We start from the raw sequence: 15,626 nt of genomic DNA on the forward strand, positions 1-15,626 counted from the left end.
TGGCTGAATTCAGACCAAATTGACATCCCTGCAATTGCTGCAATGGCAGCAGAAATTAATATGATGAGTGCATTTTTGTACAAACAGTATCTTCAATTATTACAGATTTTATTTGCAGAATGGTTTTGACCAATTACACCTCTGATCTGAAATCTAATAAGAAAAAAACTACGTAAAAGTAAATCTCCAATTAAAAAAAAAAATCAAAGGCAGAAATTGGTTTATGAGCCTACAAGTTGTCAAAACATGGATTTGTATGTTTTTCAACAAAGGAGCATAATTATATCTGAAAAAAGTTTCAGAATGAAACATACATGTAATACCTATATGTACAATGTCAGGGGGTAGATCAAATATATGGAAAGTGTCATTAAAACTGGCTCATAAAATTTAGGAGGCGCCTGGAAAAGTTTCAGCGGATAGACAAAGCAGATTAAGTATACCCTCTTAAGATACTGAGGGGTACAAGCAGATTCAGTATACCCTCTTAGGATACTGAGGGGTACAAGCAGATTCAGTATACCCTCTTAAGATACTGAGGGGTACAGGCAGATTCAGTATACCCTCTTAAGATACTGAGGGGTACAAGCAGATTAAGTTTACCCCTTACCCCTTAAGATACTGAGGGGTACAGGCAGATAAGATACTGAGGGGTACAAGCAGATTAAGTTTACCCTCTTAAGATACTGAGGGGTACAGGCAGATTCAGTATACCCTCTTAAGATATTGAGGGGTACAAGCAGATTAAGTATACCCTCTTAAGATACTGAGGGGTACAGGCAGATTAAGTTTACCCCTTAAGATACTGAGGGGTACAAGCAGATTAAGTATACCCTCTTAAGATACTGAGGGGTACAGGCAGATTCAGTATACCCTCTTAAGATACTGAGGGGTACAAGCAGATTCAGTATACCCTCTAAAGACATTGAGGGGGTATAATTTAATGAGTTTAACGAAAGATGTGTAATCGGAACTGTCTTTCTAACCAAAAGTCATTAAACACACGGAGACCGGATGCAAAAAGAAGAAATATACCAGGTGTTCTGGTTCACAGACAAAAATTCAACCCTTGTAAATCTTGTTCGTGGTCAGGAGGTGACACCTATTGTTGTAATTGTGACATTTGAAACAGGCCCTGGGATATGTAACAGAATAAGCATATAATGTAAATAGTGTAGGTCAGTGAAGTATTGGTGTTGGGATACCTCATTCAAATCATACGGAAGGCAAATGGTGATAAAATACTTTATATCCTGGAGTATTTGGAGAATATATGTGTAAAGAAATGTAAATAAAGTAAGAACTTGAGTATAGATTTATATGTTGACAAACAAGTTCTCTTCTATTACTTACTCGGGAAATGATATTATCAGCCATTTAAGGGCAAGAGGAAACTCGGGCTATCAGCACTTCTATAGTGTCAATGTGATTACTCTTGCTCATCCAGGAAAAAAATTATACAAAAATTCAGGTTTCATAAAAAAAGTTATATTTTTTTTCTTAAACGAGCGTTATTTGTAAGGCGACCAATTACAGAAATCCCCCAAACTACCTTTGCAGTGGATAGTGAAGCTTAAGAAACCACAATATCGTTCTTTAAGTCATGATGCCTTTAAACACCCATATTTCATCTAAATTTCCACCAGTCAGAATATAGCAAAATCGCAGCTATTTTTCAAAATTATAACTCAAAGTTGTATTTGTTATACCATAAATCACCTACATATCAAATTTCATCAAAATCTGACAATCTACATTTTTGCCAATAAAAGGCTTCCACTTCATTACCATGGCAACTAATTTTTTTGAAACTCTTGCCATCTTGACCAGCATTCCTCAAAACCCTAGGTAAGAATTGTCGGCAAAATCATACATTTCATCTAAATTTTGATCAATCAGGCCTGATTTTCATTACCATGGCAACCAATATATTCGAAATTGTTGCTGTTGTTTTAGGCATCCTTCAAAACCATGTACCATTTCAGCAAAATCTTGAAATATTCGCACTGGAGTACGCCAATGCACTCCTAAGGTTGTCGACCTGTGTTAACGTTATGTAAAATGTCCCATTGTTTTAAATAAATCATGTCTATTTACAATAAACATAAATTATAATATTCACCACTAAAACTGTCCTTCACTATTTCGTTTCTGTCCGATCCTGTAAATGGTCACCTGGTTCTCGGCGATACTAGCACCAACCTATCATTTAAAACATATTTTCTTTGTCGATCTCGCGAGTATACAAATCTCGAGTCACGGGTGCCGACTTTCGCATTTTAAATCATCAATACATATTTTCGTACTTGCAATAGCATAATTGTATCTGGAAGTTAGAGTGCATAGTTACAGTTGCCATTTTTAGTATATTTGCAATGTAACAGTTTTTCTCAGTTGAATCAACAGAATTGCATTGTTAGAATTTTGACCCCTTTGACCTTCCATATTTCTGTATTAGAGACACTTCCGAATTAAACCTTAAGTAATTATGCCATGGACATATACCTAATATACAAGTCCGTGCTTATGCATAAATGGATGCTACTAGTTTTGTGTAAAGTGGTAAATAGCTATAATCATTGGAGCATGCCACGAATTCGTACGTGCCATCCTTAACCTAATTTGTTGTGTAGGTTCAGAAAATAACTTGTTACTCCAGTGTGTGGAAGGGGAAGCCAGAGGGCACAACAGCAGGTGAGTAAAGCCCCAAGACTAAAAGTTTGAATTTCGACATCGTAGATGAACTCAAAAGCACATAGGGTGTATCTAACAGTGTCTTCAGTAAAACCAAATATACTGTAAACGTACTTATTTTAGCGCAATCAAATTTTAGCTCATTTGCAGATTTTAGCCAGTTAGCGCAATGATGAATTAGCGCATCCACAGAACTTTCTATAGAAATAAAACGTACAAAAAGTAATTAGCGCAATCATAATTTAGCGCAAGGCTTCCAGCGCGCAAAGCGCTAAAATAAAATTACCGCTAAAATATGTACGTTTACAGTATTCGCGCAGCACAAGTGAAAATATATTTGGTATTACTGAAGATACTGTTAGATATTCTGTTTATTACATTTATATATAGCAAAATATTCCAGGTCAGTTTTTAATTTTCTTCAATGTCGTTTTAAGCAGTATTTTGATTGGTAAAATTATAAAAAAAAATGTGATGTTTTTCGCTAGTGAAGAATATCGGAAAAATTGAAAACACGCAAGCTATTCTCAACAGTTTTTTTCTAGATCTTTTACGAAGTACCCCAATATTAATACGTATTTATTATAGACCTAAATCGTAATATTATCCAAGTCATAAACAATATTTAGTGTGTCGAATATTAGCGACAGTTCAATTCCCGTCATTTTTGCTTTTATATATCTTACGATATCATGCACCTATAAAGTACTATTCTGGTCAATTTAACAGAAGTAGCATGATCTGTTGTATCTTGACTAACAATGGGACTTGTTGACACGTTATTTGTTTATCACTATCCGTCCACCTCTGGGTGGCGAGTTCGAAACCTACGTGGGGCAGTTGCCGGGTACTGACCGTAGGCCGGTGGTTTTTCTCCGGGTACTCTGGCTTTCCTGCTACTCCTCCAAACCTGGCACGTCCTTAAATGACCATGGCTGTTGATAGGACGTTAAACAAAATAAACCAAACCAAAGTTAAGCTATTTGTGAATTTCGAAGCAAGCGAAAATTTATGTTTCAGGTGGACATAATTAGCTTATTTGTATCCCATATATTGCACAAAATAACTATGCCGTTATACCCCAAAGTGCCTATAACACACAATAGGAGCATTGGTTTGACAGGATTTGACTTGATATATGTATAAACACTGATTATATTTTAACCCTGAAATGCAAATGGCGGTTGTGAATCATATCACACAAATTTGCTTTTATTAGACACTATTAAGAACTATGAATATGAAAAGAAGACTGGTTTTATGAACAATTGTTCAACCGCTGATTTTGAGGTAATATATGCAAATATTTTTGAAAAAAGCCCCAAACTCCACAGGGGGCCGCGGTGGCCGAGTGGTTAAGGTGTCCCGACACTTTATCACTAGCCCTCCACCTCTGGGTTGCAAGTTCGAAACCTACGTGGGGCAGTTACCAGGTACTGACCGTAGGCCGGTGGTTTTTCTCCGTGTACTCCAGCTTTCCCCCACCTACAAAACCTGGCACGTCCTTAAATGACCATGGCTGTTAATAGGACGTTAAACAAAAAACAAACAAACCAAACCACAGTTTAACTAATTGTCTTGAAATTATCCTTCTTACTTTGATAAGATGTTTAAGATTTTTAATGATTGAAAATCCCCTTTTATGCCATATTAGTGAAACTTTATTCTTAGCCGCCATTTGCATTTCAAGATCAAAACAAAATAAGTATATATACAATATGAACCTAAAGTCATATCCGGTCCATCAAATGCTCTTATTTTGTGCTATCCACACATGTGAGCATAATAGCATGCTTATTTTCAAGTTTGTCCATACTGCATTTTACCACAAAGTAACTCCACAGAAAAAAACTGTCGACATTTACAGCAAATTATTAATTATTTTGAGAAACTACGTGTCTAGTCCAACGTTTTGGTATATTACACATGACTGACTTTGTGCAAATTTGTAAGCATTTATTCGCTTTTAAAATTCAACATCATTCTCCTATACAGACGACCCTTAAATTGAACCCATTGACTGTGCTCTCTTGTATGAATTTGCATTTCAAACTGAGGTCACTCTTAACATATTTTCATCGTCCTCTCTCGACCATCTTCGTTAATTATCGAGTACATATAGTTCTGATACCTTAAATTCTTACCACTATTATCTATTGTTACGCTATTTAGTATTGTTTTCATTGTTGCGACTTTGTGACCTTACAACAACAATGGTCATAGAAGGACGGACTCCCATATATGCGAGAAGCATGCATGTGGCGAGTGCTAGTGTGTTTTGAACGGCTGACGTAAGCTCGTGTTTGTCTCCTTTTGCTAACGCGAAACTGATCCCGACTTTATAGTGCTACTTCACTGAAGTGTACTGCCGAATACACCCAGCAGGACATACTATACCGACAACGGAGAAACCATTCGCCCCGCTCCCGAAAATACTGAGCGGTAAGCAGGAGTAGTAAGTAGCAACTACCATTTTATAGACTCTGGCATGTGTCGAAAAGGGGACAGAGCCCTAAGCTTTCCTCAAAAGGATGAACGCTCAACTAAAGGCTAAAGTGAGACAGCGCCAGGTGAGCAATTAGGAAGAATAAAGTTGCAAGAAAGAAGAGAAAAGATAGGATCACAACTTTGGTCGCCTGTTACGATCATGTAGTGGGGTCAACAGGTACAATTGTTACAATTTTTCATAAATGTGAATGTGATATTCACATTTTATGACATAGTCCTGCTATCAAGTTAATTTCATTAGTTTAATGGTATACCCTGGAGCGTTTTTCATTTGCTGTACCAGTCAGAAATCCACTGTGACGTCATAATATAGACAATGGCGTGACGTCATAAATCGTAAATAGCAACAAAACAGTCGTCTCCGTTTGATGAAGCACTCCATATTTTGACGATAAACCCTGTAAAAATGAACTTTTCTGTATGTGATAAAAAGTATCTTAAGTTGTCGCCTCATTTGATTTTTAATTAGTACCTTTAAATATCAATATGTGAATATATACATTATATGACAATTAGTTTAGAACTCGTCAGTGATGCTAGGGACATCAGACAGCTGTAACGTCCATCTAGAACTCATCAGTAATGCTAGGACATCATACAGCTGCAGCGTCCTTCTAAAACTCGTCAGTGACGATAGGAACATCACCCAGTTATTTCGTCCTTCTAGGACTTGTCAGTGACGCTAGGGGCATCATACAGCTGTTTTGTACGTTTAGGACTCGTTAGGGATGTTAGGGACATCATACAGCTGTTTCATCCTTATAAAACTCGCCAGTAACGCTAAAGACATCATACAGCTGTTTCATTCTTCTAGGACTCGTCAGTGATATAAGGGGCATCATACAGCTGTTTCGTCCTTCTAGGACTCGTCAGTGATAAATTATTAGTGACATCACACAGCTGTGTCGTCCTTTAGGAGCCGTCAGTGATGCTAGGGACATCATACAGCTGTTTCGTCTTTCTAGGACTCGTCAGTGATGATAGGGACATCATGCAGCTGTTTTGCCCTTTTTAGACTGTTCAATGGTGCTAAGGACATCGTACGGCTGTTTCGTCCTCTTATGACTCGTCAGTTATGCTAGATATTTCATACAGCTGTTTTGCTCTTCTAAGACTGTTCAGCGATGCTAGGGACACCAAACAGTTGTTTTGCCCGTCTACGACTGTTCAGTGATGCTAGAGACATCATACAACTGACATCATACAGCTGTTTCATCCATCTAAGTCAGTGATTCTTTGAAGCAAAAATGAGTTTCAAACATTGTAACGTTAATTTAACACCAATTTATATATATGCCTTTACATGTATTCATATCAAATACTTTTGCAACTCTTCTTCAGAGATCGTAAACAAGGCCTCCATATAGACAATACACCTAGAGAGGTCATATAGACACATACATATATGTTTGGAGTCAGAGGTGATTTTTACTAACAGAAACCATTTCAGAGGTGTTTTTGACTAATAGAGACCGCTTCAGAGATGTCTTTTGATTAACTGAGATCGTGTTAGAGGTGTTTTTGACTAATAGAGACCGCTTCAGAGATGCCTTTTGATTAGCCGAGACCGTAGTTTTAGTGGTGTTCTTTATTTCGAATTAACAAGTGTTCTTTATTCAGTGACAAAGTCGGCTTGAGGAGAAAATGTATTAATTTTGTCCATCATTATTACAGATGGAAATGGAAACCTATGCCTCTCTGAACAATGGACATCGAATTCCCCTTGTAGCCCTAGGAACATCGCGGGTACGTATGATTGTTATGGCAATAGGACAATAGCACGTGCAACTATATATAGACATGGATTTTATATGGGTCAAAAAAGTCAGATAAACGGTAATTATCCGGATAACAGTAGGTCCTTGCAAACGTATGCCAGCAGGATATGAATTTCTTGAAATGTTAAGGTGAGGTAAAGAAGTACAGTCAAACCTGCCTTAGCGACCATTTCTTGACTCCCTTGGAAGGTCACATATGACAGGTTTGACTGTAATTCCAACTGTGTGGACAATGAACAATGTCACTCTTTCGAGGCCATCCGCCCCTTTATCAAGACACAAAGAATACAATCACATGGTATATAAACATTCATATATATATTGCATATTTGTCATGTGACAATGTTTCAGGGGGAGTCGCGCATATTTTTTGTTTTATATTTCTAATTATATTATGCAAGACTTCCCAGATTCATGTATCATAAAGACACGACATGTGCAGTTACAGGTAGCGTTCATTTAAATTCACTTGTTGAAGTGCTTTAGGTTTTCCGGTGTCATTGTGTGGTTTCTCATACTCTGTAATGATTACGTATGCACATGTTGAAAAACAGTTTCTAAATGCACTACCACTAGCTGAACATTTAATGTGCACTGTATGTATGCCTTCTATTTGAACGCATCAGAAGATCTTTTTTAAAGTATGACCATATGAATGTAGTGTTGTAAAGTTAAGAAATGATTAACTATCGTGAATGTTTCTGTGAAATATACCGAAATTGTTTGCAATTGTTAAGTAAACTTGTTTAAATCAAACGATTACCGATTGGATGATGTAAATATTTTTCTCTAACGATTCTGATCAATTCAAGATGTAACAAGTCATTTGATTGGTTGATCCTATTATTGCGCGGCGGTGAACATTGCATTTATCAGTATATATGTATCGACCAATCAGAAAAAGACAAAATTCTCAGCGATTATACTGCATCTCCATATCAGTTATAACGCTTAAAGATATTGTTTGCTGCATTTTACATTCATAACAAATGTGATAAAAATTATTTATTAATCTACAGATTCCAGAAGAAAAAACGGAAGCATGTATAAAGCTGGCACTAGAAATGAGTTATCGCCACATTGATACTGCATTTCACTATGGAAACGAGGTCGCCATAGGAAAATCGCTTAAAGAGTATTTAGAAAGCACTGGTGTGAAGCGAGAGGATGTCTTCATAACCACTAAAGTATGGGTTGTCATTAATATCTTGGATCACCATAATATTAAGTTTAGATTTTTAAATTATAATTATTCCAGATTATTAATACTGACAGATATTATGATTTCAATTATATTCAAAATCCTCTTATGAATATTTAATCTGCACTGTTCCAAATCAGTGAGAACGGCTACTTTTACATCCGCCGAAATTTATTCAACAAAAGTGAAAAGCACTATGAATTACATCCGCCAAAATTTCGTTAACAAAATTTTAGTGAAAGCACTGTAAATTAAATCCTCCAAAATTTCTTACAACGTCTAAAAATTGTTCCTTGTTGCAGCTGGATGCTATGTTCATGGAAGAAGATACTGTAGTACCAGCAATAGACGAAAGCTTGAGGAGGTTGAACCTGGAGTATGTCGATCTCTTCCTTATACACGGCCCATGTGCGATGAAGGTAAGGCATTGGAGAATATCAGAGGTTCAGTTCACTTTGAATACAATTTGCACAAATTAATGGAAACATATGTTGACTAGCTACATTTACTTAATATGGAAGTTTACTGTGGTAAATGCGTATTGCTTAATCTTTATTTAACACTTTATCACTATGATATTAAAAAAATAAAAGAAGTACTCTGATGCACATCGTAGGAACAGCGGTCAGCTTAACAGAGCAGCCAATTTCAAATAAATCGGGAAAATTGAATACATACAGTAAACAAAATAGTTCGGAAAGAAAACAATGCAATCAATATGTTAAAGATATTCGTTAGAATATTTAGACATTGCTGTTTATTTTTTTTGAATTATCAATTCATCATTAATGTATTTTTTCTTTGATCGTATTGTATAAAATCATAATTTTACCACCGCGTATTTATTCTATGAAAAAGTGGGTAACGAGGCCATCCGATGTCGATGCGCAAGCCTAATCACAGTACGTAAAATTGATAGCATTGGGCCTGATCAGCTTCATCTAGTGGAAATGCAATTCAAGTGTAAATAGCGTTTTGGTGCCGTATCGATAGTTCGAGGCCCCGTCAACGATGGATATGTTCACATATAAAAATTACCCTATTTTCTCGCCTTTGTCACGTGTTTTTCCTCCTGTATGATATTTGAAGAATAAAGAAAACTTGTAAAAGTCTGAAGTATTACTGGTATTTTTTCTTCGTTTGACAGACTCTGGATTATTTTCCTGAAAAAGCCCCGCTGACCACGGAGTATATGCCGATTGATCTGAGAGAAACTTGGAAGGTACCATTTCTAGATCCGTTGACTTTTCTCCACATTGTACATGTAATTCAAACATAGCAGTGTCAATGATTACAAATAGTTAAAAGACAGACCGAAACAACATGTGATGCTTTTTACGACAAAATCATATAAGGGAATTGCGTTGTTTGTATGCATGTTTGTTATTTCATTGTCAAGATGTACAGAGCAAATCATTGCCACTCATAGTCATTGGAAATGAGCTATAACATGCTCTGTACTTCAAGTGTTATCAACTTGGTTATAATTGGCATACAAACTTGACGATTGGTCTGACTATTGTTCACCACAACAAAGTATTTTTAATTAAGATATATGTACATGAATCGTTACAAAAAAAAACAAACAAACAAACAAAAAAGGAAAAAAAAAACAAAAAACAAAAAAAGAAAGCAAAAACAAAAAAGGAAAAAAACAAAAAACAAAACAAAACAAAACAAAAAAACATCAAAACAAAACAAAACAAAATGAAAAAAGAAAAAAAAGAGAAAAAAATGAATTATATCGGAGCATTTTGAGGTTGATCGCAAAATTAAGGTATGAACTTAATTTTGATATTTTTGAATTAAGGGAATGGAAGAAACTGTATATAAAGGAAAGGCTAGATCAATTGGCGTGTCGAACTTCAATTCCAAACAGTTGGAATACATTTGTGAGACAGCACGTATTCGACCAGCCGTCAATCAGGTAGTAATATTGATAAGACAAGACAACAAAGTCATTTTTTCGTTATGTATTTCTTTTCGTTTTCATTGAGAAGTGAAACCATTCCTCTAAATCGTTATAAAATTTATTATACATATTTTGGCCAATTCTAATTCCACTCTTTTCGTCTTTAGCATCACTGACGAGTCCTTAAATGATGAAACAGCTGTATGATGAAGATTTATCCCTATCAATACACTTATAGTGCATATATATTACAAAATTCATATTGAAAGATGCTCTTCACGTTTCTGTTCTAATAATTATTTTCTTTTAATTAAGTTATACCTTTAATTAAAAAGGATCACCTATGACGTTTATTGGTTAAGTTCAATTGAAATGTTTGACCATATATACTATACGTAATTTTATATATCTTAGAAAAGGACAATGTCGCTGTAGGTCCCAAATGTTGTATTGTACACTCAAATACACATTCGATTGATTTTCAGGTTGAAGTTCACGCTAGATTTCCGCAGAAGAAACTCCATGACTTTTGTAAATCTAAGAATATTCAACTTGAAGCATATAGTCCTTTAGGTTCACCGTATTTCAAAGGACCGGATGCACTCAAGTAACTATCATCAACATGTTACACAATATTCTATTGTTTATCTCGATGGGTTATATAGACGTAGATAATATCTATATTTATCATGTACTTATTTATACTGTATCGTGTGATGTGTTGGCTCGTGGGGAATGTAAATATATTTACAACGATACTATTCTTACACTTAATTACAGAGTCGGATTCCTGACTATCCGGAATCGAGTATAAACTAATACACAAATGAAATATTTCCTAAATTATACGGTCATATACGGTACAATACGCATAATATGTATGCTTCTCACACTGACATGTCCTCTATGATACAAAAGGGCGGTCAGACCAGGCGTCCCGGTAGGGTAAGTGTCCTCTGCGACATCGACGAATGTTATGCAAAGTCTTCAAAGTGAGAACCAGGGTTGTGACAATCGAACTACCAGGCATGTCAACAAACATCTAATACATCTAACTTGATATCACAAACGGATATAACATATGTCCTATGATATCACGATGTCAACAATAAAACTTCCCCATAGAAACGTAATTCATACTGTACCCGCTTTCCGGAACACTCCTAGACCTGTACAAAAAAGAAATAAATCACGTTAAAGGCAAGGTTACGATTGATGTTTTTCATCTCTTTCGTCTCAGGTTTGTCTTGATATGGGGACAATTAGGCCATAAACGGTGTTATCTTTAAATAGTGTTATGCAGGTTGTGAGATGTAAATGTGGCCATACTAAAGGTTATGACGCTGATGGAAATGTGGTGATGGAGTTTTAGTTTCATCATATATTGATTAAAAAGTAAAAGTGTGTTTTATGTCTTTTTAGCCGCGTGAAAGCCTCTGATAATTTGGTGGATCATCCTGTTATCGTCAGCATCGCCGAGAAGTACAATCGTACTGCAGGACAAGTGAGTATTAAACACACAGGGATCAAAGAAAAGCACCATGTTGCAGCTGCATTCAATGAAACGGGTGTTCATAATCGTGTCATCACGTGACGTGACGGAAACTCCCGAATGATTTCCGGGGTGCCGTTTGTCGCGCGACGTAATCGGTAACGACAAAAATACACACTGTGCCAACATAAATCAATAATCAACCATTTTTAATGTTCATGAACAAATTAACTTTCAATAGAACTTGAGTTGTTGAACTGAAAGTAAATTAAATTTGAAATATAAATGTAATTCAGTTGCCGGCATATATGATGACAGTTTTAGGATATCGCATTCGTAGACAGCTTGTTTGCTTGCATATCACTAAAATATATACTATTAGAGGTATATATTTTATTTATTTATTATACATTAATTTCAACATATTTTTGAGTAGAATATTTGAAAAACAAAACCAATTAGCCATATAAGCTTTTCATTTATAGTACATATGTTTCATCTTAAAACTTTGTTTTCATAATTTTGATTTTCGTTTTAGGTTCTTCTACGGAACCTTGTCCAAAGAGGTATAGTTGTGACCCCAAAGTCTGAAAATCCGAAGAGGTTGAAAGAAAATATTGAGGTAACAGACATTCAAACATTCAGGGATTTAGAAGTAAATGATGGGTGTGGACCATTGACCTTAACTAATTGTTTTCTGGCGTGTGCAATTTCTTGTTATTCTCTCGACATTTTGTCTTATGTCTATTTATGGATTATACAGCAATTACAAGTACAGATTGATGTAATATGTTCTTTATGTAACATTAAGTTATTTTTTTTCCAGATTTTCTCATTCTCTCTGGACGAGGAAGATATGAAAAAGATAGATGGACTAGACAATGGAATTCGTCGCTTCTGTCTGTCATAGTAAGATATCCATCCATTCAAGTACAATGTATATTGCATGTCTAAATATTTATGATGTATTGCTTGTCTTTGGTGGGTTTTTATGTATTGTATGTCTTGTGTAAATGATTTTTAAAATTAATAAAATAAAATAATATTAAAAAGAAAAGATATCCATCATCGAATTAGAGGATTTAAGAGCAAACCTAACATACCTATACTTATAGGGACCACGGAACCAAATGATTTCCCATAGACGGTAATGTTAACGTTTATCACTGTACTGCTTAAATGGAGTTTTCAACACTGGTCTAGTAGCAATAATTTTAAAGTATGTCATCTCGGAAACCTCTAAATGGAATTATAAAAAAATCTACCAATTTGAACTTTTTTAATATGGGGGCCGCCATCTTGTATTGAAATCAGCACCAAAAATTCATCTAAATTAACAACAAAATACGCACTTACTTACCTCCCCCTGACAAAAACAGGCTAGCAAAAAAATAACTGTTTTTCTATATATTTTACATCTATATGTATTGCCCGACCCACATATTAAAACTTTGGAACTTCTCTCACCTTAATATCCAATCAGTAGGCCCCGATGTATTCACCTTCCTTTTAAATCTTCTGCCCAAACGGGGAAAACCCACATTCTATTTTTGATTTGGTTCTGTGGTCCCTATACACAAAGGTCAGATGCACTGTTCGAATATATATTCATCCTCATGTCGACAGGGTTCACAAGGGGAATATATGTATATCTAGTGAATATATTCGTTTGTGAATCCCACGGCTAGGACAACAATAAAATAAAAAGGGGAGTGGCGTTACCGGTTCATTATAAATATAAAGAACAAAATATTCTTATTCTTCTACATAATTATGTATTCTTATTATTTGCAGCTACGACGGACACCCTGACCATCCTTTTGAACAATTGTGAAATCAGATGAGTCTTTTCAAAAGTGATAATTCTTAAAGGATTTCAATGTTCATTAGGTTGAATATGTAATTGATTGTGTTTGTGTCCCCCACACAATTCATTGGCGGAAATTAATGTTTTTCATTCGAATTTTGAATATTTTGTTTTGTGTAATGATAGTAAAAACTAAATAACCTTGTGATATTAATGGTTTTATGTTTTTGTGTTATTCTTGTTTAATGGCGAAATGCTCTTGTTCAGTAAGATGTAAAATAATCTTTGATATGAAGTGATCCCTGATATCGAGTTTGAGGTAACGATTGTCCATTATAGGAGCATGAATTCCTCCTGAAAAATTACAAAATCTGGACATTTTGTAGTACTTAGTCCAGTCCTACATCTCGACATATGCATTTATATTTTCATGCAAAATATTTATGAATATAAAGCAGATACAGTAAGATAAAGCAGGTTGAATATCGGGGAAATGTTTTAACTTAAGTATCCATTTGATAGCAACTCCCTGACCTGATGTTCTAGCCTGCATTCCTTCACAGTAGGTGAGGTCATATAAACGGATAATATTATAGTGTTATCATACAGAAATGATTGCAACGGCAACGCCACACCCGATTATCTAACATTAGCTGCCAACGGACAAACAACCCTTACCTTTCAATCTTGTAAACCGGAAAATTATAAGGACTGGTTTGTCTCAGTCTGAAGAGAAGAATATATATCACTTTAAACAATTTAACCAATAAAAATTGCAACGTTAGGAAGCTAGGAAGAAAAGGGCAGGGGTGAAGTGGTGAGAAACAAAGACCTCAAATCACTTGTGACCAACTGTATTATACGATTTATACGCGTGTTTAAATTGCTAACGATGTTACAAATAAGGTTACACTGTGACGGAGCGTTCACGTGTCTGCATGTGTAATTAGCATAAGTTTAAATGCAAATACATATCATAAGTGCAGATATTGTGCCTGGTGTATAACAAAAAGTAATATTTGAATTCAGGCTTGTTATAAATTGTATGTATTCAAAACAGGCAATATATGTATTACATTATAGATGAATATAGCATATTTGGGTTTTTTGTTTTTGTTTATTTGACAAGATGTCATATTTCATCTAATTCGTTTAAAACAGATTTTGCCGTATCAGTCCATTTCAATTCCCTCGAAACACATCTTGCTTCTTTTTTCTCTGATCTCATATGAAACAGTGGTATTTAAGTTTTATAAAGAACAGATTGGAAATTATTTGTTTTCAAATCAGCTGCAATTTACTACATTGCAAAGGAACTACAAAACACTGCATGATTCTTAAAGTTTCTAAATAAATGTTGGTAATTACATGTTATCAAACATTTCTGGACAAGGTTCGAAGATAGCTTTTGAGTAAACGTCAACCATCTTATCAAAATTGACTTAAACTTCAGATATGTTTGACTTTTTCTAAAACTGAATCTCATATCTTAAAAGATACGTTTTCGCTAATATGTCACTCTCCTCTGTTATTTTTCAGTTTTAATACTGGTTTCATTATTATGACGGTATTCTTTGATGACCCACTGATTTTGGAATACCAGGCTAATAGCTAAACTGTTTTCGGTCGTGATTTTATTTCACTTTCTAACGCACGTTATTCAATATGTCTACAATCTTTTGAGAATTACTATATCCTAATTTTCCAAAAAAGCAGTTTAATGATTAAAAAACGGGTTAAATAAATTCCATATTTATGTAGCCATGCGTTTAAGTGTGAACATCATCACATAAATCGTGTTTATGATAATCTAAGTAAACACTATCAAATATGTTTCCAATAAAACGAATTTCGACGTTTTGATTTTCTCGACATAGGCAATCGTGCGACGTCATATATTTATTGTGATATCAAGAACTTTATGACGTCACAATAGTGTTATTTGACATTATATACCACGATATATGTTAAGATAGGCCATCCGCTACCGGTCCCTGTGTCAGTGACATATCCTTGTGACATGATAGAACACATCAGTTATGTGATAAATGCTCCTTTTCAAATTAGATCATGTTATGTTGAGTAAACAATGAAGAGACACAAGCTTATCAGTGGATGGCAGGTATTTACAAGGTCTTGATGAAAAATCTGGATGTCTGTGCGTCATGACCGTCCATGACAAACCAACGCCTTTATAAAGACACACCGATGATGATAAGATAACTACGTTGTTG

General features: G+C 35.1%; 1 protein-coding gene across 2 annotated transcripts; it reads left to right on the forward strand.

The window, feature by feature from the left end:
* The first annotated feature begins 2,584 nt into the window (after positions 1–2,584).
* LOC117329771 (aldo-keto reductase family 1 member C23-like protein) lies at positions 2,585–13,548 on the forward strand. Of its 2 annotated transcripts, none has more exons than XM_033887901.1 (11): positions 2,585–2,694; positions 6,877–6,948; positions 8,000–8,167; positions 8,484–8,600; positions 9,329–9,403; positions 9,992–10,108; positions 10,579–10,700; positions 11,516–11,597; positions 12,124–12,207; positions 12,412–12,494; positions 13,380–13,548. In XM_033887901.1, the coding sequence occupies exons 2-11, from the start codon at positions 6,877–6,879 to the stop codon at positions 13,417–13,419; spliced, it is 960 nt and encodes a 319-aa protein (XP_033743792.1). In that variant the 5' UTR covers positions 2,585–2,694; the 3' UTR covers positions 13,420–13,548. The 2 variants fall into 2 exon arrangements, with proteins under 2 accessions (XP_033743792.1, XP_033743793.1); XM_033887902.1 differs by lacking the exon at positions 2,585–2,694 and adding an exon at positions 6,106–6,426.
* The last annotated feature ends 2,078 nt before the right edge of the window (positions 13,549–15,626 follow it).

The sequence above is a fragment of the Pecten maximus genome, chromosome 6 (genome assembly GCF_902652985.1).
Source record: "Pecten maximus chromosome 6, xPecMax1.1, whole genome shotgun sequence".
NCBI lineage: Eukaryota > Metazoa > Mollusca > Bivalvia > Pectinida > Pectinidae > Pecten > Pecten maximus.

Excerpts from the sequence above, each read along its gene's own strand:
- LOC117329771 (XM_033887901.1), top strand. The coding sequence starts at position 6,877 with ATGGAAATGGAAACCTATGCCTCTCTGAACAATGGACATCGAATTCCC. Across the intron at positions 8,601-9,328 it reads ACGGCCCATGTGCGATGAAG|ACTCTGGATTATTTTCCTGA; the intron begins GTAAGGCATTGG and ends TTCGTTTGACAG. Across the intron at positions 11,598-12,123 it reads ACAATCGTACTGCAGGACAA|GTTCTTCTACGGAACCTTGT; the intron begins GTGAGTATTAAA and ends TTTTCGTTTTAG.